Source organism: Planococcus citri, chromosome 2 (assembly GCF_950023065.1).
Source record: "Planococcus citri chromosome 2, ihPlaCitr1.1, whole genome shotgun sequence".
Lineage (NCBI taxonomy): Eukaryota > Metazoa > Arthropoda > Insecta > Hemiptera > Pseudococcidae > Planococcus > Planococcus citri.
In genome coordinates, this window is record NC_088678.1 from 71,089,014 (window position 1) to 71,113,368 (window position 24,355).

General features: G+C 34.0%; 1 protein-coding gene across 2 annotated transcripts in view; it reads left to right on the forward strand.

Annotated features, from left to right (window-relative positions):
• The window catches only part of LOC135837544 (G protein-coupled receptor kinase 1), a 196,423-nt gene that overhangs the window by 70,122 nt on the left and 101,946 nt on the right, over window positions 1–24,355 (forward strand). For both annotated transcript variants that reach the window (XR_010557212.1, XM_065352854.1), the window contains exon 4: window positions 22,451–22,552. Coding sequence is in view for 1 of the 2 variants with exons in the window: in XM_065352854.1 (XP_065208926.1) it covers window positions 22,451–22,552 (102 nt within the window). In the remaining variant the exon portion in view is untranslated. The remainder of the gene's footprint in view (window positions 1–22,450; window positions 22,553–24,355) is intronic.

A 24,355-nucleotide genomic window follows, 5' to 3' on the forward strand; every position in this document is an offset into this window, starting at 1 on the left:
CGTTCGCGTCTCTAAGTTTTCCCCTGTTGGTGAAGTTGAAGCTGCGATGGAAAGAAGCGAGACGAAGGAAAGAGGTTAAAAATCTCTTTTATTAAAACTCGTCATAGCGTGCGTTCACACGAAACGAAAAGATGTGATTGTGATTTAAAGAAGACGAAGGAAAGGTGGCGAAATGAAAAACTTGAACGTATAAAGCAATGCGGAGGAAAGGAGAAAGTGAGAAAAACCTATATCGTATACGTAATATTCGATAACGTGGTAAAGGTACCTCATATCGAGTCCGAACAGTTTCTTTACCATGTTCTGCTTTGCGTTGATGGTGCTGCTGACGTTTTCATCGTTTGTCGCCACCATTACTATGTATAGTGCTGTTGCTGCTACCGACGACGTTCACGGTTTACACGATTCGATGAGAATTTTCCAATAAAAAAGTTAACGTATTGTCGGAAGTAAACATGAAACAATGCGTTTTATTTGACGAGAAAGAAGGATATTATAGTAAGACGAATCAGAAAGAGACATACAGAGAAAGAAATCGAATACGAGATAGGGTTGAGGAAAGGAGCAGGTGAAATGAGAATTCGACATTTCGATCCGAAAGCAATGTGTACTTGCGAGCATCGACTGGAACAGCGGGTAAGAGAAGAGGTCTTAGTACGAAAAGTTTTTCTCTTATAACTTTTCACGGGTGACTTGCTTGATTAAAGAAGGAAAATATTCGATCGTCGTATTGCTCTCTCCGCTGCTCTGCTCTTAGCCTTGCCTATGTTTCGTCGAACGACGACGACGTTTCCATCTTCGTATTCGTCTTGTACTCTTGTAGGTACCCTACCTATGGAATATTGTACGTAGTAGGCATTGATAGACGCTCGATCGAATTTAGAATACCGAAAGGTAATAATGTTTTTGGATGAGGTTGCAAAAGATGCTTTATTTTTATCGTATTGTGTGTGGTGCTGCATGGTGAAGAAATTCTATCACTATTTTCTTCTTTTTTTTGTACGAAAGGCAAGGATGCCTGTACCAGATTTTGGTAACGAAAAAAGCGTATATTCAGTGTGTATACGTAGACGTACTCGTACGTGGGCTGAAGTCGATTGTTTCATATTTCATCCCCTAGCACCTCTTTCTTCGTGCTGGAGAATGGGGATGCCTTTGACGAGAAAACTAAAACTCGTCGAAATACGACGAAGAAATATTAATTAGTTTCGGCGATACGACCTAAGGAGCAAGTTTTCCTTTGTTTTGTTGATTTTTTCGACAATGCTATGGGTTCCTCGTTTTGATTGATTTTACCCTACGATTTTTTTTTTTCATTCTCGATTGCGAAATTTTTTATTAGCTCGAATTTTTCACTTTCGTTCAATTTTATATTCCAGACGAGTCATTATCGTCATCGTCGTATTTTGCTTTTATTTTATGCATTTTTTTGGTGGTTTTATGTAGTGTCGAGTGCGTAGGAAGAGCTACAATAAGCTTTCTTGCGAAATTTCACAAATTTGTGGTTTTATGAGGAAAATTTGGTAAGTTTCTGTCTCCCGGCTCCTTTCCTCTTCTGCGACGTAGACATTTTAATTTTTATTTGACGAGTCGTTATTTTATGGGATTTGGTTAATGGTGATTTCTAAAAATTAGCAGTGAAATCCCCCTCTCCCCCGGCCCCCTACACTGTATTTTCTCATATTGTCATCGAGAGTTTATTTTTACGAGATGAAATCAATTAAGCTTGACCATATTTCTCAGTAATTTTTACGATTTTGAACCGTCTTCTAATCTTGGAATTTTAATTAATTTTTTCAAATTGTTTTGAATGTTTTGTACGACTTTTTGTTCGATAATTTCTTGCAAGGATTTAAGAAGATGTTTATTTTGACTCAAATAGCAGGCTCTTTGTGATAATGAATTGATTTGGTGATGATTAATTATAATAAACTAATCCACAATTGTGTTTTTGTTTTTGTTTTTGTTCTAGGTGAGTACAAATTTTCTTTGCAAAAGAAATGGAATGTATGAGAAGTTACACTCGTAAAGGAGTAAGTGAGTCAATTTTCTGATTTATGGAAGAATTTCACTTCGATTGAGCAGCATAATTACATTCGTTGACCTAGGTTATTTTGACGTTATTTGGGATTTTAATGTCGTCGAATTATTTGTTTTTTTGTGAAGAAGCCCATTTTTGAAACTTCAGTTTTTGAAAGTTGAGGCTCACTATTGTACTTTTTTGGCACTTACTCGTAGTCCCTATTAAAAAATTATCAATTATCTTGGGTGCTCGTGATATTTAAGAATTAAACTCTGACTATGAAACATCCGAAGTATTCACCCAGTTTTCGATTGTGATGATTTTTTTTACCATAATGTGAAGAGGCATAGAGTAGTCTCGAAAAAATACTTTCAATGCTCAAACACAAATTGAGGGTCCTGCGAGGTTTTCAATTTTTCAAAAAATGTAGTTCAAAAATTGTGTAAATTGATGAAAACATTGAATATCTGATTATTCCTGGAAACCCCACATTTTTAGCTACGTTGAAAAAAATTTACAACTTGAAGAATCTGTTTTATAAGAAAGTCCTATATTCTTATTATCAGTGCGTTTGAATGGTCCTTTCGACATGATAGTGACAGTGAGACTATTTCTGGGGCCCAAATGAAAATTTCGTTGAATTTAAAAATGCGCTATTGATATTGAACATATTGAACAAATACAATTTAGAATTTTTTTTCCATTTTTGCTATTTTGATAAGTTTTGTTGAAAATGAAATTTTTTTGACCGAAAAATGTCGAGCTTGAACAAATTTTGATCCTCTTGCCTTTCCCTTCCTCTCAAAACATTTGAAAAATTTCCTCCCTCCAAACTTGTTTCTTCCTAATATTCAATTTTTTCTTTTTTCGAGATTTTGAGTTTTCCTTCATTTTATAGTCCTTTTTGAAAATGCATAATTTTGACCCAACATTTTTAGCTTAAACAAATTTTGATCCTCACTCCCTCTTGAAATATTTGAAAAATTTCATGCTCATAAACCTGTTTTTTTTTTAACTTGAAATCAAATTACAAAATGAATTTTAGCTTTTCAACTTCCTTGGGTTAAATTTTATGGAAATTTCAACGTTCAAAAATCTGCTGAAAGCTCCAGAACTACTCAAAACTATTGGAACTTGTTACCAATCCATTCGGAGAGTTGAAAATAGAGTGCATACTAAATTTTAGTTTTCCAGATAAATTTGGCAAAATTTTGATGTTTTCTCATTTTTGACTCTCTAATTTTCAAAAATGAAAATTCGGCGAACATCGAAAAATACGCTTACAGTACCTGAAATTAGGGCTGGTGGTGTAATCTTGCATTTCTTTCGATTCAGCTTTGTCCCAACTCAGAAATTTTTCTTTCAATTGGGATATCTCTCTTCTGAAGGAGGGGAGGGAGGGGGCAAAGGGGACAGTTTGTCCCGGGACCGCGCTTCCTGGAGGGCTGAGCAAAAGAAGGGCATGTGATAATAGAAAAACCTGTTTTTTTTTCTCATAACACAAATTTTCGAGTGGGCTCGTTTTCTTTATTTCTTTTTCAAAATTGAAATTAATAAAAAAATATCATCTAACTTTTAAAGTTTCAAAGTAAAAAAATAAACAAATAAACTTTTTTTTAATACCTACCCTTCTCGCATAAAAAGTATCAAGTATCGTTTTTTTTGCCTCTCGAAGTAAAGATTTTCAAGATCTTTCGCCCTCACTTGTGCCTGTTCTCTTTTCTTTTTTGAAATTAATACTTATCATAAAAAAAAACTTTCAAATTCTAAAATTTTAAACGCCAAAAAATTAACTCCTTTCACAATGAAGATTGTTTTTAATTTTCACAAAATACAAATTTTCAAAAGTTTTCACCCTCGCTTTTTGCTCGGACCTTTCCTCCTTTTTTCCCTTTTAAAATCAACTTCCTGAAAAAAAAACATCGTTTTTGGGTCAAAAATTTTCAAAAACTTTGTTTCTTGTTTTAAAATAAAAACATTCACGTCATTTACATATGTTTGGGCCCCCAAAAATCCATAACAGAAAATTAAAATTTTTATGTCATATGAATATGATATCAAATCGGCAATTTTTCAATCAAACCCCTCCCCTCCCCCTCTCAAAACACCTCTATATAGTTTTGTCCTCAAAAATGCATGGGGCCAAATTAATTTGCCCCGGGCCTGCATTGGCTCTCGACAGCTCTGAGGGGGATGCTCAAAATCGACTCCATCGAGACAGGACACCTAACTTGAAAAAAAATTGCCCCCTAAATCCACAAAGGTCTGTTTTTTGAGAAAAAACAAATTATTCATCCACGAGTAAATAACCTATACACATTATGTTCTTACATTTTTCCAACATCAATCACCAGTGAAAAAGAAGATACACTCATTTGCAAAATCAGACCAAATTGCCAGCTCCTAAAAAGCAGAGCAAACAGTCGACAGAAAAGACGACGGCGGCGCGTTTGCAAGTTTAAAAAAAGCACAATTTCAAGTACGCGTACGTGTTTATTCGAGCGAAAATCTAATCGCTCAACGTCGATTATTACCTAAAAAAAACCACTACCCTTCGCTCCGCTCCTTGTGCCTTTTTTCGCTGATCGTGACGCCGCGGAATTTACTACGCGTGTAGTTTTTTTTTTTTTAATTCTCGCAGGTTTCACACGCGGGCGGAAAAAGAGCCATAAGGATGAGGAGTGAGAGAGAACGACACGGGTACAAAATTGGAACGCAGCTTTTTGGGCATGAAATGTTAAGGGTGCGGTAGAGTGGGGACAGCTTTCTCGTAATCGTTAAATCAACTATGGATGAATTTCCTATATACATGTATATATAAATTACATCGATGGTAACCCCGAACCCCTGACTCGCCATCACCCTACGGTTTTCCTTTTATATGTATAACATTCGAAGCTCGCCCATATGGTGTGAGTGGCTTTTTTTTCTAACACCGCGACCACCCTCTTGTCGCCAGCCTGGCTTATTCACGATGACCATCCGTTCAATCGCAATTAAATAATTTGTTCATACTGGACTGGGTACGAGGGGCAGAGCAATAGGGGCGATTAAGACCTGTACCCTTTTCGCGCGTCAAACCTCCACCATGGTGTATCGGATCGGTCGATATTTAAACTAATAAAATCGTAGACGACGACGTGCGACGTACGTACGTTTTTTTTTTTTTTTTTTCAGTTTATATGTACATAAGCTGCCGCCCGCGCCATCGTCACCGCAGCCGAAATTTTAACGACGAGTTAATTTAGTCTTTTCTCTCACCCTGTGTGCTGTGTTTCAGTACGTCTTGCCTGCTCCGCTAAATATATGTAGGTACGTAAAACGAGAGCAATCGCGCGCGCGGTTACTCAACTGTCGGCGAATTTCACTCGCATATAGATAAGCTGCGAGAAAAATGAAAATCGTGTGTACAAGACAGCAAACGTACCACCCATCTATCTATCTATCTGCCTTCTACACCTTATAGGTACATGTGCTTTTCGCACGTACGAATACTATACATAAGCATAAGCAGTCCTCCCCTGGTCTCCTGCCACCCATACATCATTGACTCTCTTTGTCGCGTTCATTTTGCTGTGCATCGCGCGCGTTTATTCGCTGTAAATATTTCATGGAAACGCGCGAACTTTCCTCTTTCGAATATGGAAATGTTTACGTTGAACGGTGTATCAAGAAAGAAGACTGGGTGATGTTTAATAGGTAAACCATCGCAGGCAGGGTATAAACGTACGTGGGTGCCTTTTAACGTGTGTCATGTCATCATCGTGCCATGATGATGGTATAATGTACACATACAGAGTGATTCGGGGTAAAAGTAAGACTTTTCAAACAGAAACTATAGTACGATCAAGCCTACGTGTGTACGCTTGCATAGCCATAGCCTCCAAGGAGTACAGCAGCAGCAATGCGTTGTTATATTTTTTCGAAACCGGTATGATTTTAAACATGATACAGTTGAAAAGCTGTGATAAAGGGAGGGTTGAGTTCTGCGCCAGGAAGAGAATAAAACCTCTTCCTGGCGCAGAACCCGCTCTCTCTATGGCATGGCTTTTGAGCTGCATACAGTGGAATATCGTTCACTAGTTTTGTTGAAGAAGAAAAACTGAACGTCACTGTGTCCGAGGCTTAGAGACTGAACAAATATACACACATAGGCTGGAGACGAGTTGCTTGGTGTTTCTAGCTAAAAATTCTTGATTTCCATTTGAATTTTCAAAATTTCTCAACACGAGCAAATAGGACTATTTTCTCATCTAAAAGAAAGGCTGGGTACTTTGAGAAATTATTTTGAGGATTGAAACAATAAACTATGGGTTCAGTCAGGTATCTGATCTTCATTTTCTTGAAAAATCACCGAATGCTTTTCTCCTTTGTTCAGTAGGTACCCTTCTTTTTTACAAAGTTTTTCAGAAACTTCTCAACCTGACTCCCCTGTTCTCACCTCCCCTCCTTCAAAAAACACAACGTGGTCAAATTCAGCACACATATTACGACAGAGCTCCCATACCATAGCAAATTTTCAGTTTTTAAAAATGAAAATTTATTGTAATTTTCCAAAAATACTTCCTTCTTTGCGTCTTTGTTTTCAATTTTTGTTTTGTTTGTACTTTTTTAAGATGTCAAACAAGCAGGAATTTCACTTTGTTGTTGTTGTTGTTGTTGTTTTGCTTTGGTGATTTCGGCAAAAAACAGGACTTTGAACAGGAAATATTTTTGATACTGTAATTTGATGAGAAGAGAAGAGAAGACCGCAATCTATCCAAGTAAAACGAAAATTAAGATGAATTTTTTCATCTTTTTAAAGAGAATTAGAAAAAAAGATAAATGAAAATGCTAAAAATAACGAATAAAGCAGGACGTTTTTCGCAATTTTAGATATGAAATCTTCTCAAATGTTTCAAAATAGATGGAGGGAGGAGGGGGTGTCAAACTACCTAAAAAAATTCAGGTTGAAAATTTTTTCATTTTCAAAGGGAACAGTGGGCAATGAGGTGGGGAAAAATGAAAATTCTGAAAGAAGAGAAAACATGAAAAATGTTGAAGTTTGATTTTGAAAATGAAAAACATAGATTATTTTTAAAATAGGATAATTGTTTCCAATATTTCAACAACGAGGGAAGGGAAGATCAAAATTTGTTTAGCGAAAACTTTCGTATTTTCAAAGAGAATCACAAAAAATAAGAAAAATAATCAAAATTTCTAAAATTAAAAAAAATAAAAAATTTCATGGTTTTATTTTAAAACTGAAAAAAACAGGTCCTTTTGCAGTTTTGGGAAAAAAGCCAAAACTTTTAAAATGTTCCAAGAGGTTAAAGAGGTTAGGAAGGGAAAGGAGGTCGAAATTGAAAAATTTCTCCAATATTAAAGATAAGTAATAAGAGAAAAATGGCGGGGGGAATTTAAATTCATGGACATGATTTTCGTACAAGTTGACTTTATTTCAAATAAAAATACTTAATGTTCTGAAAAAATATCAGAAAGTCTTTTTTGAAAGTTTGACGTAATTTTAGAAATTCGATGATTTTTTGTTTTTAAAAATCAACTTTAATATGCTCTAAATATTGAAAAATATTCAAAATTTTTTCAAAATTTTTAATAACTCTAACATGATGTCAAGCATTCATCAGAATTTTTTTCAAATTTTCAAATGTCAGCCAATGTTAAATATGGATCAGGTGACGCGGGCCAGCGTCTCATTTTTCATGTTCTTGAAAATCTGGCATAATGTGAAGAATTGAAGAATTTTTATCTAAATTTTCAAGTCAGCTCGAAAAAGTCAAACAATATATTATGAAAAATTCAAAATTTTTCTCAACTTTTCAAAATTCAGCGTCTTAAAATTCATTACAAATTTTGGACAGACCCTCGGCGAAAAAAATAAATCCATGTTAAAATCAAAATTCTGCCAGATAAATAAAATATAAAATTTCAACGTTTGATCGACTTAGACGGTTTTTATGGCACTTTTTGAAAATTTGAAATTTCCAAAATACGGCTGGAGGCTCCAGAACGGTTTGAAATCACCTTAAATCGACCTATCTTGTTAAAATTTAGGATACGAAGTAAATGTGAAATTTTCTAACTTCATTTGATAACATTTTCTGGAAGTTTTATTTTTTTAATGATCCGCTGGAGGCTCCAGCATGGCTGAAAACGGCTCAAAAACGTTTCCACTCATTTGCAGGGTTGGCCATGGGGTACCTATATAAACATACACACCAAATAAAATGATTTAGTAAAATTTTTATATTTTTTTTCATTGTTGGCTCAAATTTTACTATCAAAAATTCAGCAAAAATAGAAAAATGTACTTTAGTATCTTAAATCATGGCGTTGCATGCTCTTTCGATTCAACTTTGTCCAGTTCAAAAACTTTTCTTCCATGTTAGAATCTTTTGAATTGTTCATCTGACTCAAATTGAAAATCGCATTGCAAATTTTTGAAAAAATCGTTCAATTTTCACCTAACACTTTAATCAAAAACTATATCTGGAAAAATTTTTTGAAGTTTGCTTCGTTCAAAAATATTGGTATTTGTAATCGACAATTTTGTTTTTATATAAATTAAATTCTTCATCAATTCATCATATTGAAACAATCTCACGTACTTTCAAAATATTTGAAAACTCGACCCATAAAATAGGTCAACTTCGTAGTTTTTCTCCTGTTTACATTTTTGACTGTAATATCGTGTAAAGTATGTTCTGAATTAATTCACTCTTCCTCGTTCGTCATTTTAACGCTGTAATCTGGAAAATGCACTTACTACATATTTTGTCGCATGGCGATTAAATAGAACTTTCCACAAGGATGGTTTGATACAAGTTTTGGAAGATAGAGATTAGAGACGGTCCCCTACCTCTGGAGGATTTTCTTTAAAATGAGGATTATGTATCTTCGCAAGTCCCAGTATGTTCATTAGTATTTCTGGTTTCTTCGTTGTTTGGAAATTTGTGGTATTTTAAGCGAACGATTGAAGTATGCAAAAGCATCCTTGAAATAGTGTAACGAGATTCACTTGTATCCCTAGTTAACTAGCTTCTTACCATCTACATTCTACAAGTATTTCACTCCAAATATTACTAGTATCCCGTCACATGGTATCAATCAGGCGCTCTTTCGGTTGTGACTTTTTAAGGCACCTTGTATTGTAAGGTCCTTGCGTTTGATTGGATTAAAGACAATTTTTGGGAACCACTTCCAAAAATTTGCTGAAAAAAGAATATTCATCTAGATGAAAAAAAATGTGTTCAATAAAAGTCGTTGCGTTCTAAAAATCTTCCTCCTCCTCTCAATGATACCCAAAAATGCTTCGATGCTCTAGTTACAATTTATATTGAAAAGTAAAGTGCCTAAAAGGGCCTAAAGGATGATGGAAGTTTTGAAAAGATCGTCGGTGTATCTGACAAAAATGAATTATTTTTTTGAAAATGTTTTTTTAAAAATCAATATTTGGTATTTTAATGATTTTCCAGTATTTACCCATTTAGAATTTGAACATGTCTGCAAAATATTTCAATAATTTTAATTTTTTGATAAAAGGGAGGGAATGAAAATGTTTTATCGAAGCTATTGCAACTGCAAAAATCTTGAAAAAAAGTTCTGATTATTGATCTGCAAATTTCAATAGGCATCCTGGAAACAACTGAACGTGTTAATTTTTTGGTTCAGTTCATTTTTGAAGGATGTGAAAATTATTTGAGCAATTTTCGAAATTATTCAGTGGTTCCTAAAACGTCGTCATATTTTAACTGAGCGATTCTTGAATAGGTTCTTCAATAAAAACTATAGTTCGTTACTAATTTCCTTTTTTTTTTCAAATTCATTTTCTTGATTTATTTTTGAAAATATATTTTATTTTTAAAAATATATTTATATCAAAAAATTCATTTTCATGTGATGTTCTAGAAGAACTTTTGTGTAGAAAACGACCTTCTTCGTAATCTTTACCATTTTCACGCAAGTCCTGTCGACATGACTTGTCAACTTTTGAAAATTTCAAAATAAATAACCCAACTTTTGTAGTACGTACTACGTAGGTACGATATTTTTCAACCATCTTTTTCAACATCTGTTCCAGTATTCTCATATTTACATTATTCGCGTGTATTCGTCACGAATGCATGACCTACGTGTACCTGTGAAATGTTTACCTTGGCACACGAATATCTGCTACGTAGTTTGACGGATAGGTATTACGAATAGTCGTTTGTTTCAAACGTCCTGTATGTACTTGTAATCCAATAATATGAGTAATTATCGTACACGTTTAATTTACCAAATTGAATTACCTCAAATGCAGGATATATACCCGTATTTTGATCAAAATACGAGTTAAAAAGTTGAAATCATACAGACATGACGTAAAATACACTCTCAACTATATCGAAAAGTACAGGCTTATTTTACTCTCACGAAAAAAAAATCAAAATTGAAAAAAATTAATCCGTCGTTATCGAAGTCGAAACTTATACTTACGACAGTATTTGGTCGCTTTCGGCGTGAAAATAAGAACGAATTGAGGATCTTGGAATTTCCCAAGCTTTTTTATTGTCAGCCTCGTGGTAACGATCTCTCGTACAGTAAATTTTGCGAGTTTATGTGAACCATACAGAATGCTAAAGGTATAGTTTTTTTTTCCTCGAGAGAGAAAAAAAAGAGGCTTTTTCCTGCTCGTTTTTTCTCCCCATTTCTTTCCTTCCTGCCTGCTTTCCTTATAGTACAATACACTGCTCGAGCCGGAGCGCCGAAAAAAAAAGAAAACAACTCGTAACTGCAAACGGATAATATATTAATAAAAACGCAACGTCGACGTCTCCGTCGCGTTGGTAAATTAATTAAGTGGATGGTGGTCTGTCGTTAATATAACTTAATGCGTGCCGGCTGCTTCTCGTCTCTCGTCTCTGGTACTTTACCTACCCTTCTGCTTCTGGGAGTATTCTTCGCCTTGTCACACTCTTGCGCGAGCTTTCACGTTGCTTGTTGAAAAGCTCAACGCGAACGAAGTTCGTCCTCGAACCAAGCTCTAGGTACGTTTACCTATGACTTACAGTTTTCAAGTACGTTTCTGTAAAGCTGCCTGCGTGTTTGTAACGTCGCTAATTGTGATCGAGCTCGATGACCCTGGGCATGGTTTTTGAGAACCGCCTGCTCTGCTACCATATTACAGGTTTTTGGAAAACCACCAGCTCTGCTACCATATTACAATCGTCTCTGGATCCTTTTGGAAAACTTCCAGTTCTGCTACCACATTTCAAACCACTAGCTCTGCTACCATATTATGGTCGTTTCTGTGTTGGATCCTTTTTGGAAAACCACGCTCTGCTACCATATTAAAATTATCTTCGTGTTGGGTGGTTTTTGGAAAACCACGAGCTCTGCTACCACATTACAATCGTTTCTGTGTTGGATCCTTTTTGAAAAACCACCAGCTCTGCTACCATATTATAATCGTCTCTGGATCCTTTTTGGAAAACTTCCAGTTCTGCTACCACATTTAAAACCACTAGCTCTGCTACCATATTACGGTCGTTTCTGTGTTGGATCCTTTTTGGAAAACCACGCTCTGCTACCATATTAAAATCGTCTCTGAAATTCTGAATCCTTTTTGGAAAATTTCCAGCTCTTTTACCAAATTACAAACCACCAGCTCTGCTACCATGTTACAATCGTTTCTGTGTTGGATCTTTTTTGAAAAACCACCAGCTCTGCTACCATATCACAATCGTCTTCATCCGAATCCTTGAAATTTGAGATATGGACTTGTCCTGTGAAGTGAGGAAGTGAGCGTGAATTTTCTATTTTTATATTTCATAGATAACGAGGCCTAGCTGTGCAAAGTTCTATAACTATACATGATAGGCACAGAACATGGTCAACTTTCGTTCGTTGATTAATTTTTCAATATGTGAAATATCTCGTACAACGACGTACGAGCGCGCGACAGGTTTGATAATTTTTAGCCCCTGTGTTCTGCGCGACGAGAAGGTGATGGGAAAAAAATTAATTTAAAAGTCAATTTGCATTTTCATTACATGTTCGCATACACAGTTGTTCGCGATGGCAGATACGAACGAGCTGGTGATAAATTTTTATGACGGTCTGACCATATGTACGCATATAACATCATAACTTAAAATGAAAATTGAAATGCTACAGGATTGGTGGTGGTACCTCATTGCTTCCTATATGCCTATATGACATGTCATGTTATGTCGCGTACGTTTCGTAAAACGATGCCGACATTTTTCAAAATGGTGTTGGAATTTTTTTTCAATTTTTGATTTTACTCGTATTTTTATGTTGTCGACGATTTACGAGCGAGTAAGGTTTTTTTTACGTTACCTATCGAAATTCATAATTGAAGCATAACACTTTGTGAACACGGAATCGGATGATCGGGAAGTCAAGATAACCTCACGAGAAGTCCACCTCGAATTTTTTCAAAGATATTTCATCCGCCCAAATTTATTTTTGGATTTTGGGCGAACTTTTGAAAATTCAAAGTTGATTATCTTCGGCATTGCTTTTTTTTCAAAAAACATATGTACTAGGTACACAAAAATGATGGAGATTAGTTCTGAAACTATTAATATCAGCTCTCTCGAAATTATTCTCATCATTTCCGGTCATTCTGGAAGCTCCAGCGCGATTTCAGGTTTCTATAAAAGGCGATGTTTTTTGACCAGTAGTCTTCAGTCATCATCAGGTAAAATATTCGAGTAAAGAAAACAAACTTGAGGTGTCCGACTGGAAATCTGGCCAAATGTGGAGGAAATCGTTAAATTGATCGAAAATGAACCACAGCTCAACTTTTAGCGATCTAAATTAATTTCCACTCCTCCTGGGGAAATTTCGAAATTCTGGAAGTACATATCAAAAATTGCGGTGGAGGCTCCAGAATGATTCGAAACGGTGAAATTTGGATTTTGGAGATTAGTTTTAAAGGAGACAAAGCTATTTGCGCAAATTTTAAAAATTCCTTTAAGAACAGAAAATTTTTGACTTTACACACGTCTAAAATAAGCCATAGCTCGATTTTTAACTGCTCAAATTGATTATCACGGATTTCTGGGGAAATTTTCCAATTCGGGAGGAATCAAAAAACATGCTGGAGGCTCCAGAATGACCGTAAATAGAGAAATTCGATTGGGGGAGTTGATATCAGTTCCAGACAATTTTTAGGAAATTTTTCTCAAATTCTGAGATACCTACCTATATTGCATTAATTTCTGTAAAATTTTAAATTATGTCATAGTTTAATCAAATTTTTGGTGATTCTCAAAATTAAGATTTTAGGTCTCATATTCTGACACAATTCATCAAGTGATTTCTTTGCCCATTGTACAGTTATTTTTATGATTATTTATGTAATTTTCTTCACAAATTTACGGGGTGTCTGTCAAACGGTTCTGCAAGTCTTGCGAAAGCCTTGCTTTTTTGCAACCAGACTTCAAATTTCAATTCATTTCTCCTTTTTTTGGAATTTTGAAAAAATTTTGTTGAAAAAGGCTCATTTTGCCTGATTTTTAAAAACTTGAATTACACATTTTTGAGAGCTTTTGCCCTCGCCTCTCTGGAGCTATTTTGATATTTTTCCAAATTGAAAACTTGTTGCTCAAATTGAAGAAATGTTCAAACTTTGAATCAGAAAAATAAACTTCTCCCTGTATAAAGAAACTTGATTTTTTTTTCACTTCTCAGAACATGAATTTTTGAAAGCTTGGCCTCACTCTAATCGGGCTCGATTGCCTTTCTTTTTCAATTTTGAATTTTTCAAAAAAAAATCATCATTGGAATTTTAAAATTTTGAAAAAAAATAATGAACTTCTTATAACTTATAACATAACTCGAAATACTGGTTTTCAAGTGTTTTTATTCTTTTCCTTCATCAAAAAATTCCAGATTTAAGGGATACTTAAATCAAAATGAAAATTTTTCAATGAAATTATGTTTTTGACATCCACTTGCTTGAAAAAAATCTTAAGAGTTTAATTGGCGAAAAATTTGAATATAAAATTTGACCATCCCCCTCATCCCTACTCTGAAAAAATCCCAAGTGTTGGAAAATGTCCTGCTAAAGCCCTGCCTTTTTATTTTGAAATTTTTTTTGACACTCCAATTTATTCGGGGCTTGTTGATTACTTTTTTCAAAATTTTGGTCACTAAAATTCAATTTTTTTAAAATTATTCATTTACATCTAATTACACTTCCCTTTTAACGTTATGGTTACAAAGCTCTATCTTTGGCTAAAATTGTAGAAGTTTCGCTTTCTGCCAAAAACAGCAAAAAGTCTCGACTTGTGAAAAATTTCTAAAAATTGTCGCTTATTTTCAAAAAATTTCAAATATCTCACTTTGTTGTAAAAAAACGCTAGAAAGCCTTGATTTTTTGATAAAATACTGTCAAAGTCTCGCTCTCTGCCAAAAGACACTTTCTTCGCCAAAAAGTTGCAGAAGTCTCATTTTTGTTTCAACAAAAAATTTTTCCAGATATTTCCAAAAGGTCTCACTTTTTGCCAAAATACTGGCAAGAATTCTCACTTTTTTCCTTAAAATGGCAAAGTTGCTAGGAAGTGTGACTTTTATTCAAAAATCACTAAAAACTGTCGCTTTTTTGGAAAAAATTTCTATAAAAGTCTCAATTTTTCCCACCATAAAACTGCTCCAAAAAAAGTCATTTTTTCAGACTAATCAAAAACTCGAACCAAAAAAAAAAAAAAAAACCTGAAAATAATTTTAGTCACGACCCCTGAATTTTTGCTTTCCAACTTCATTGGATAAAATGTTGTGAAAATTTCAAAATATGTTGGAAGCTCCAGAACTGCTCAAAATGGTTCTAAACCGTTTTTAATCGTTCAGAAGGGGGGGGGGGGGTACAAATCAAATACATTATTCAGAAATATTTGTCGAGCGGGTTTCTCAAATTTGTCATTACTTTACCCTTCCTTTCCTCCCACAAACAAACTTTCTTCCAATACACGTATTTAAATACATATAAGGTTCAACAACTCTCATCTTCAACTCTGGATAGCTTAGAATGAAAAATATAATATACGAGTAATTTAAATAACCATCGAATCATAATAATAACGATGATAAAGGAAACGAATTTCAAGTACATACATATATTTTCATATACGTCTCACATTCATTGTGTATACATTTGTACGAAAAACAGTAAAATAAAAATACGAGAAAAAGAAACAGAACGCGAATTCGTTTAATAAAAAAAGAGGCAAATGAGAGCTTTATGGGTTCGGTGGTGGTTTTTTTTCGTTTTTCTTTCGCTCTTGATAATAGAACACAATGGGCGTAGGCTATAGAAGGACGGAAGGAAGATGGGGTAGGTTACAACATAAGATAGCGCTTGTCAAAATGCTGCATAAGTTGGTTCATAACGTTGTATTAGGTTTCGTAAAGTTTCATTTTTTTGCCCGTCGTATTAGTTTGAAAATTTATTAGACTTACCATTTTTATTTATTCTCGCTTTTCTTCTATCTCTTTCTTGTTCAACTTGCTCGAATATATACCACGGTTTTTTTCCTTCAACTTTATACTTTTCTGCTTCTTCATCGTATAGTCGTCATCGTCTTCTCGAGAACAGCCGAGTTATCTGGTAAAATACGATACTCCTTTTAAAAAACGTACTTCATTTTTCCACTTCTTCGTATAAAAATATCAAGTCTTATAATATTTATATAAAAAAAAAGAGAAAACTTTGGCGAGGCTGGTTGTGTTTTTTCTTCGTTTCTATCGAGTTTTTTTCCTCTCTCTCTGTGGTGCTTTTTTCTGCATTAACAACGTCGCGTACCTACTCGCGAACTATTATTTTACCGCAAAAATAATCGATATTTTATCACTTTTATGTGGAGAATGGTGAAACGTAGTAGTAGTCAATTTAGTGAAAGGAAAAATAAATTGTAAAATGTTTTTTTTCCCTTCTTGCTCGCGTCAAATTTACTGTTACTGATTTCTGCATCTTACCTCGAACAATACGTACCTACCTATATATACGATGATAAAGTTACCAGTCTAAATATTTTCTCAGCAAATGTTTCATGAGAATCGTAAGTGGTCGATGAGCAATAAAAATATAGAAAAAAACGTTCGATACGATTTCGATTATTACAAATTTTTTTTCTGTGTGAAATGTCCGAGTTATTTATTTTCTTTTTTGTGAAACGAAAAAAATTGACCATAAACTCGTCGTAAAAATTCTTTATCGAAGAAAAGAAACAAGCGAGGATTTCATCGAAATGGAATACTAGAAAAAAAAAACGAAGTTCAGTCTGGTCTCAGTGACTCGACGTAGAGGCGGTTTGAGACCGGTGCACCATATTGAGATTGCAAATAGGACGTAAAAAAATAGGAAATTTTCCGTCGTATATAATTTCGATTATTACATATTCGCCAGCATAAAATCCGTCGTTAACGAGTAAAACGACGCGATAAAACATTCGTTTCTAGCTGGTGGAAAAAAAAGTGGAGCATAATAGAGTTAGCTGAGAGCTTGTAGTACTCGTATAAGTAGTGCTGCTAAAATAGCTCGCAATTCCCGACTCGTATAATATCTCGTCGATTTAATGGATTTGCCCGTTTAGTAGAATGATGATTGTGATAATAATAATAATAATGATAATGCAAAGGGGGAGAAAAAAAACACCAATAGCGTCGACAACGGATCGTTTTACTCTTGGCGAATTATTATGCCCGTCAATAAACCGATTATTTCCGCTTTGATCCGAACGAGCGAACGATTCGCTAGATAAAAAAAGTACCTACCCGATGATTTGAATGGTATTACTCTTTTAATTAGCAACAACAGCTCCAACTACGAAATTAATGTCGAATTCGAATCGTCGTCGTAACCATAACCAGTTGTTGCGTGCGTATTTACGGCGAATAAAGTAGGCAAAACTATAAACACGATTAAAAAGGGCGGGAGGAGCGCGGGGAGAGAGGACTAGACATTCGTATGGGTATTTTTATCACCGCATTCGTACTACTACGGATGTTTTGGTCATGTCGTCGTCGTCTCTCTCGTTTGTATGTTTTTCGCGAAGAAGTTATTTTTTTTTATTGTTGATAGTAGAGAGAGCAGTTGGGGGGTGTTGGAAGTATTTTTTTTACCGGTGTAGGGAACGAATGAGCGAACTTGGCCGGTGCTTTGGTAATACTGATGGTGTAGATCTTTTTCATGGAACGTAATAGGCTTTGTTTTTGGGTATTTTGCATGATATTTAGTCATAAATACACCGTGGACGAAATTATACACTTAGACATGCTGCGTGGTACACGAAGAGTTGTAGAGTCGAAGAATAACTGCTTTTTCTCTTAGTGGGTTGGTTTGTTCAATATGGATCATTTTTGAGTATGGAATTGCGGAGTGTGTTTTTTGTGAAGTTACGTTTAAATGCCAGAGGTGTCATTGGGATAACGAAAATTTTGAAAAATTGTCATATTTGAGTAAATCAACACGGAAACTGCACTCTAGAGAGTTTAGAATGTCAATTTACAATATTGAAGTGCTTAATATCGAATTCAGTTTTGTAAATTATGATGATTATTAGGTAATTAAGGGTGAGGGTGGGGAGATTTTACTTCAATTTGAAAGCTTTGATGGTGCGATGAGGAGGCTGGCATGGTTTTGAAAAGTCGAGTTGATATTTTTGAACAAGTAAGGAAACCTTTTAATCACTCACGAGTCATAATTTTTTTTTTAAATTTTAAACCAATAATTGCATAAGGATCCCTTATGCAAATGAAAATTGAGAGTCCTGCGGAGTTTTAAATTTTCCAAAATTCTCGTTGCAAAATTGATGAAAAATCAAGTGACCAGCTACCTATCATTCCAGAAAACCTCATTTTTGGTCACATTTGAATTACAATTATTCTTAGAGATCCAGTCTTTGCATGAATGAAGAATTTAATTTTTTTCGGAGGGGGAGGAGCTAAAATTTTTCAAAAAACGTGAAATGTTGAAAAATGCACCTTTTTTTCTGATCTATGTTAAAACTGGTCATCGAGTACAATCATAGTGAAAATATGACCTAGATGGAAGATTTCCAGAGTGTGGGGCCTCCAATTGCAAATTTTTAGATTTTTGAACAATTTTTGAAAAAATGTGGATTCCAATATGAAGAATATTTTTCCTTTCTCGTGCAAACTTTGACCCCTCCAAGTATGATGGCAGGTTATATGTGACCAAAACAGTTTTTTTGTGATCACCTGATTTTTTCATCAGATTGATGTAAATTTTGGACTAGGTATTTTGGAAAATGAATAGTACCCTTCAATTTTTCTTTCAAGTGGCAGAAATTTTTCGAGATTTTCTCCATACGTCTCCATGCACAGGTGAACAAAAGACCAAAATTGATGACTGGGTGATCAAGAAATTTTCTGTGAATTTTTGGGAGGGGAGGGGACGAGAAAAGAAGAAAATCAAGGTTAAAAATCGAACAATCTGATAACGTTCTAAGGCATAAGGGTCGTCAATTTTGATCAACATTTTAAATTTTTGAAAATACTGAGCTCGAATATTAGTTTGTTTTTTCAACACCCTGTACGCACTTCTGGAAAACCTAAAAAAGTCAGGGAATTTCGGTCGTCTGGAAAATTCAGGGAATTTTAGAAATTTCCAGCAATTTTCCCTTAAGTCAGGAAATTTTTTGAAAGTGTTCATCTGTAATTTTTTAATAATTCTAGTAGTTTTACTATATTTAATTTGGAAAAAATTTCTCTCGCGAGATTCGTTCAGGTAATTTCGTTTAGCTCGGGCTTGAAACCGAACATATTGAAAAACTTGATATTTTTAATACAAAGGAGGGGAAGTTTTAAAAATACGATGTTTTTATTTTGAAAAAAAAAGTCTGGAAAAATGGAAAAATTGGTCTGGAAAACCTGTAAAAGTCAGGGAAGGTCATTTCCAATAATGAGTGAACCCCCCCTGTTTCAATTCGATTCCTCTAAGCACCTTTCCCTTTGCCAGTGCATCAAAATAAGACCCAATTTTTTATATGTAGGTATGTACTATCGATCGAAAAATGAAGTGGATTTTGACGAAAATTGATGAGAAAGTTCACTTAGAGTGGAAAATTGAACTAACTGAAGAATTTTGAGCTTCCTAGTCACACTGGAAATCGAATCAGGGATCCGTGAATTGGTAACTTTGAGATTTGATCCTCCTTTCGTTTTTCTGCCAGGGTTTTTATGTGGAGTAGTTTGCAAAAATTGTAACTTCTTATCACTTTTATTATGACAGTTTTCAACTTTAGAAATGTTATTTAGGAACAACCAACGCGTTGACTAGAAAGGGCCATTTGATAAAGTAAAGTGTTTTAGCATTTTTGATGGGTACCTATACTGCTTCTTTGTCTTTCGTCCTTCCACAAAAAATTCAATTTGAGTTTACAAACATCTCACGATTCATTGACTTTGATACTCGATACCATTATTAGTGATTTTATGAGGAATTTTTATAACTCGAAAATTACGAACTTTTGCACATTTTACGACACCGGACACGTTTTGATTATTAAAAAATAACAATTATTCTTGGCTGGTTAAAATTTCCCAATTTACACCCTTTTTGCGATCATTTTGATTAAATTTTTGAAATTCGTGTTTTTTTTGCTTACATACCCTATACTTAAGTATTGGTGAGAATTCGAAAAAAATCATCCAGGAAAAAAAGTAAATTTTCATTACTTTATCGAAATAATCGAAAAGAATGTAACACTAAGGCCATTTCAATCTATTTCAACTCGAATTCGGCTCCTGCATGTAATTTTTAATAGTTGAAAAGTACCATAAAATTGCTTGTAAAGGACTACACAATTTGAAAACTAAAATTGCATCTTTTTTGAGGGAAAAGAAGGGAGTGAAATGTATTTCGAGGACTCTTGACTCAGCTTCTTGTACGACTAGAAGCTCAAAATTTTTCTCGCTGATCTCTTACTCAAAGTAAACTTCTTCACCAATTTTATTTTTTTTCGATCCACACAAATGCATACTTACTCAGCCCTCAATTCCAAAAAAATAAATAAATAAATAAATAAATGAGTAATGATGAAAATAGGATGTGACCTATCAATTTTTGATGATTAAGGGTTCTCAAATTGAGATGCTTTAGTATTCATTTTTTGAATCCAACCCCTTACACTTCTCTCTTTTTTCGAAATGCGGAAGAAAAAATTTGCCAAAAATTTCAACTATTTGTGTCGCTTTTTGAACCCCCCCCCCCCACACCTACAAAAAATCGGAACATACAAAATTTTGAAGAAAAAAAATCAAAATAATCTTATAAAAACGAACTGGATATTATAATGTTTGGAGTCAATTTTCTCAATTCATTTTTTACGTTTGCCTGTAGTTCTGAGGGCAAGCTCCAAACTTTTTTCTTTTTTCAAGTTTCAGAAATGGAAAATTTGGGAAAAAATTTCGCACAAAATAGCTCTTGAAGTTTATTTTTTGAAGACTGAAAAAAACACGATCAAAAGAACTTTTCCACGCTCCTTTCCTCTATAAAATAGTGTAATAAGAAACTGAAAATTAATCAAGGTACGTACTCGTTTGAGAAGAAAATATTTCTTAAACAAAAGCAAAGCAGCGCCTACTTTTATAATAATTTCGAGAAAATTGCTTCAATCGTTGCAATTTTTGAATAAAACATCATTCCTCTAAAATTCAGAGTGTTTTAATTGTTATTGTTCTCGTACAGTCATTTTCGTTTTTTTGAGCATTAATTTTGTTGAATTTTAATTTTTTTTGTCACTCGAGCAGATCGTAATTTTCAAACTTCCTCTGAATGAGGTGAATCCCCTCACTCCTCGATTTTTTTCGTATCACTCAGGTTCTTCCTCAGCGGTGATTTTATCGATTTTTAAAAATGACTAAATGTCATTTTTGAATTTTTTTATGGACGTTTATCGAGTGAGAGAGTGTAGATTTTTTGTTAATGTAGCTCAAAAAGTAGAGAATTTCGCTCAAAAATTTTTAAATGTTGAAGATAGAAACTTTTGATGTTGAAAATCTTATTTTTTTTAAATCGTTGCCCCGCTTCCCTCGAGTTTATTTAATTATTGGTTGGGATTGGGGGGAGGGGGTTCTAAAACGTGTTAGTCCAGTTTGAGGGTGAATAAAATCTGTGTAGCAAATGAACAACTATGTTGAGCTCTTTCTGTACGAATTAATTTTTCCGACGAGGAAACGAACACCGCGAATATCTATTCTGAGAACCATCCATCATAATTTCGAGCTGGTATAGAATTTTTCAAATCCGATTTTCGTTGTGAGACGGAGCGGAGGGGTGGAAGATTTTGATGCCTGGTTATCAATGGTATACGTACGAAAATAGAAACGTACTTTATTCGATAATTGGTCATTGTGAACATGGTTTATTACGATACCGTGCAATACTGTGAATCGATATTGAACGCGAAACAGTTTTTCTCAGCGAAGAGAAGGGGAGTGGTGAAGTATTGCGAATAGAAAACAACATAGGACAAAGACAGACGGAGCGGTAGAAGCGCGAATATTGGCAAAAGGATGGTAGTTGTTATAAAGAGCAGAAACATATTAGATGGATTTTCCGTGTAATTTTTTTCTTTCTTTATTTCTTTTTTTGCCATCGCCAAACGTCTTTCAACTACACAATTACGTCATTTTACATTACCAGGGAGGTGAAAATTATAAGGTGTGAAGGAATGTTGTTGTTTTTTTTTTGAAAAAAAAGGAACTGTTTCTATGTGAAGTATCCTGTATTTTGAGATAATTTGTTCGAATATCTGTATTTGTTTTATTTTTAAATTGCGGAGAATGAATCGAGCTATATTGTGTTCAGTTTTTAAAATTTTTCCAATCTGCAATAACTGAAAATTATGGAGAAAAATTGAGTGATTTGAGGTGTCGCAAAATAGTATCTCCATGTTTGAAAATATTCACCGATGTAGAAAATTGCTATAAATTTTTCCTCTGGCTGCGTCCTTCGTTTTTTTTTTTTTTGAAATAAACTTTATACGTATACAGGATAGTAGCGTTATTCGTTTTATATTTTTTTACTCGCGAAGGGGAAATTCGCTTAAAAATAGCCATCGTGTAATCACATGCCTACGCGAGATGACACTTCGACGTTATTATTTTACATTTATTTACGAGTATTTTGCGAAGATTATAATATTATTTTTTCCTCTCGCTTTTATGCTGTGTGGCCAGTTTGTAGTCTGTACGTGTATTTTTACTCACGTTTTTCCTCTCATGCAAAAGCTGTAATCTTTTTCGACGACCGGCCTATGCTGCCTTCGTCGTTGCTATAGTTTATATTATATTTACTTATATTTTTGCTACTTTTTTGCACCACGTTTCATGATATTTTTTTTTATATCGATCTGGATACTAAAAAAAAATTTTTTTATGTTTATGTTACAGATAAAACATTTCGAAAAAGTCGAATCAGTCGATGAAAGAAGAGACTTGGCGAAAAAAATTTACGACGAATTCATCATGAAAGAATTACTTTCTCATACACACGTAATAATCTCATTAATTTATAAAGCTTATATACTTTTTATATGCGTATTGTGTAATATGTTGTGTCGCCGCGACGGACCGACGGTGCTGTTTTTTAGTCTAATTGGCGGTTAGGGTTTTTTTTTGCACATGTAATTAATTATTATGGTTGGTCGGTGTGACGATCAGAGAGCTGTTTAAGGTCAAGGGAATAGGTATCTATGCTATAAAGTAGAGTAGCTCGTTTGTATACTTTAATGTTCGAACATATGTATCGTTGTCACCATTTTGATATGGGCATGAAAGATTTATGTCGCCAGTGTATTCAGATGAATGGATTTCAAAGCTCTTACTAGTTGAGTAGGGGTTCGAAAAATTTTCCCATTTTTTTGCAGTTTTTTGAACGTCTCTAAATTGAATTGTGTAGGTCAAAACTTGTTCTAGATCACTTGATTTTTTTTAATTTGAAATATGTACTGATATTGAAAATTTTCGTCAGTGTCATTCTGAAATTTTTTGGTTGCCATTTTTGACCATTATCCTGAATTTTTTCAAAAAAAAAATTTCTTTCAACAGCTCATCGGTCATAATTGATAAAAATTTTAAAAAATAAATGAATTGTGTATCCTTCTAGACAAATTGTTTATGTTTGGTTCGAGTTGCGAAGCATTTTCTGGGCAAATCTTCAAAAAGTTGAACTGAAATTGTTCAGTAAAGTAAAAGGAACTTTTTTTTTTGAATGAAATTATTTTCTAAAGTATATCGTAAAAATTATGCAAACGGCATAAAAACCGACGTTCTCCCAGTTGACCAAGTGCTAGCGTATTGCTAGCATTTTACTCACGTTTTGGGAAAGTGCTAGCATTTTTCTAGCTTTTTGTAGCTAGCATTAAATCTTTCGCAAAAAGCTAGCAATTTGCTAGTACTTTTTTCTGGCAAATTATGTTCTAGCAATTCTTTAGCAATTCTCTCGCTTTTTTCAGCTAGCATTTGTATCACACTAATTGTGCTTGCTTAATGCTAGCGTTTTACTAACGGATAATTGCTTGCTTTTCTACACTAGCAATACGCTTGCATTTATCTGCTTACGTTTATCTAGCAATCTAATGCTAGCAAAATGCGAGCAGATCTCTAGTCTCTCTCGTCTAGCTTTTACTTTGCAATCTAGCAATAGAAAAACGCTAGCTGATTGCCCTCACTTTTCAGCTAGCTTTCTATATGGAATTAGATTCTAGCAAAATGCGAGCAAGTATGTGGCATTTTTTTTCTAGCATGTTTTTCACTGGCATTTCCTTCATAGCCTACTCATGCAAGTACAGAAAAACTTCAGTGAATCTCTTTCACCCATTTTTCAGAAAAATACTTCCATATCTTCATTTTTTAAATGGAATTTTTAAATATTTTTAACAGATACCTAAATACGTAATTTTTCGTTTCTCAATGATTTTTTTATTTTCATTTTTAAAAAAATTTCAAATTTGTTAATGCTTTTCATTTTAACAGGTAGGTATTTTTCCTTTCCATTTTGGCTACTTTTCAACTTTGAACAATAATTTTGAAGAATATTCCATTATTGAAAAATCATTCTTGTAATTATTTCATTTTTTATAATGTATAATTTGTTCATTAAAAATGTTGTTCAAATGTTTTTGAAATTTCTTATTTTTAGTTTGTTTGATATTTCAATTTTAAATTTTGGCAATTTTTTAATTTAAAAAAAAAACTTTATTTTTTAATAAAGAGACTTCTAACTCAAGCGCTAGCTTAATGCTAGCAAATTGCTAGCGTTGTTCTCTCTCATGGTATACTTTGCTACTCTTAGAT